The sequence below is a fragment of the Austrofundulus limnaeus genome, unplaced genomic scaffold, assembly GCF_001266775.1.
Source record: "Austrofundulus limnaeus strain Quisiro unplaced genomic scaffold, Austrofundulus_limnaeus-1.0 Scaffold367, whole genome shotgun sequence".
Lineage (NCBI taxonomy): Eukaryota > Metazoa > Chordata > Actinopteri > Cyprinodontiformes > Rivulidae > Austrofundulus > Austrofundulus limnaeus.
In genome coordinates this window covers 374862-376725 of record NW_013952769.1, presented here as the reverse complement: position 1 = coordinate 376725, position 1864 = coordinate 374862, and the positions used below count along the sequence as shown (strand labels likewise).

The 1864-nt window shown below is 42.5% G+C and overlaps 1 protein-coding gene across 2 annotated transcripts in view; it reads right to left on the bottom strand.

The window, feature by feature from the left end:
• The window catches only part of si:dkey-17o15.2 (UAP56-interacting factor), a 7342-nt gene extending 5824 nt beyond the window's left edge, over window positions 1–1518 (bottom strand). The window contains exons 1-3 of one of the 2 annotated variants that reach the window (XM_014023408.1): window positions 1343–1518; window positions 1080–1220; window positions 842–1008 (exon numbers count right to left, since the gene is read on the bottom strand). In XM_014023408.1, coding sequence (XP_013878862.1) covers window positions 842–1008; window positions 1080–1220; window positions 1343–1415 — 381 coding nt within the window. In that variant the 5' untranslated portion in view covers window positions 1416–1518. The remainder of the gene's footprint in view (window positions 1–841; window positions 1009–1079; window positions 1221–1342) is intronic. The other variant, XM_014023409.1, reaches the window with a different exon arrangement.
• Window positions 1519–1864: the final 346 nt, after the last annotated feature.

Here is a 1864-nt window from a genome sequence, read left to right as displayed (position 1 = left end):
TGCATCGATTTGGTCTTAAATGTCATTATTAATGGTCTTAAAAGGTCTTAAATTTAACTTACTGAAAACTGCGTGAACCCTGATTAATGTTAGGAGCTGCAGTTGTTTTCTCTCTCCTGTCTTTTGCTCTCTACTCACCAGGTGACATGGTGCAAATATGTTCAAACATGAGGTATTAATATCAACCCAGGATGCCTCATCTGCGTGTGTTTTGAAAAGAAAACAACACGGTTTCTTTTGTTCATCTTCTGCATCGAGTTCTGCTTTTAACACATCTGGTCACCTGGAGCAGAAAACCTCCTGCTGTGATGTAGATGTGTGAACAGAAACTGTGAAAAAGACTGAACAAGCTGGTCACAGATGTCTGCTCGATGTGTGGAAACAAGTCTTTATGTTGTCTGAGTGCAAACGGTTCAGATTCATGAGGAAGACTCCCTCCTGTTATTGTAGTTTACTGTGTGCTGCAGTGTGTGGGTCAGGGTTTTGTGATTTTATTTTATTTATTTATTTTTTGCTCGTTTCCGTTGCCCTCCGCTTAGCATTTCAAAATCTATCTTAAGGATTTATCTAGTTTGTTTTCTGCTTTGGTTTGAAAAATCGTTGCAAATTTTTAACTATGGAGCTCCGCACTTTTTTAAGTTATAATGGAAGTCAATGGACCACTTGCTTCCTATTTTTTAGCCTTTAAAGACCTCTAAATGCTTAATGGGTGGTCCGATTAAAAAGAAAAACAGCTCTAAAATAAGTTTGAAATTTTTATCAAAGTCCCTCCTTTTATTTTTTGTTATTTAGCTTAATCAACCATCAGAAGTCATCGTTCATCCATTCACTCATTCAGTACCTGGTTAGCGGCGGTTCTGTTGAGGGTCCCGGCTCGTTTCAGCAGGACAGCGGGCCTCTTGGCTGCCAGCCCCGTGATGACCCCCTGACCCCTCCGTCGCCCCAGCAGAGGAGGAATCCTTCTTTGTCGTAACTTAGCAGCTCCTCCCCGGGTAAAGCCACCTCCTGCTACATGTAATTTAATGACTTTAGCCACATGAAGCAGCTGAACCAGCTCATTGTTCAGGTTCAGAACCCACCTCTCTGGGGGGTTCCTGCTGCCCTCGGTGCCCCGCCCCTCCCTGGACCTACACGGTCTTTCTTCTTGAACGGTCGGCGGTTCCCGCTGGCTTGTTTCCTCCTGAACTGTTTCTCTTTTTTGTTCAAGCGAATGATGTCATCTGTTAAAGTTAGCACACGGCTAGTTATAACAGGGGTTGTATGTCCAGCTATGCTAACTGACGTGTGGCTAACAACATGAGCTAACAGTCTATTTTAGTAACGTTGTCAGAAAGAACCTTACCCAAAGACATGTCCACTTTATCGGGGAGCGCTGTCATTTTCTCTCGACCTGCCGTGAAATCACCGTTGTTCATAATTTCATCAAAAACAAACTAAACCGACACTTCAATTGACATCAACGCTGTTTGTCCAGTGAAGCTACGACCATGGACGCCGCCTCCTCTTCTTCTTCAGGGGGCGGAGTTTCACTGCTTCCTGGTTTACACTACCGCCCCCTGCTGGCTGCGACCATCCACTGCAGCCCARGATGTTTTATAAATTTTAAGAGCACTTTGAAGTAGATGAATAATAATTTTACTCTCACTGTGTCAGTTCAGTTCTTTAATCCTTATCTTTCACAGAAGTTCCCATTTTGTTTTAGTGATGAAAAGAAAAGACAGATTTGTTAACGATGGGAGACAGTGATGAAGTGATTCAACCCAGCCCAGAGTCATGTGCAAATTTCCCCACTGTGGGATCAATAAAGTTTTATCTTATCTTATCTTATCTTATCTTATCTTATCTTATCTTATCTTATCTTATC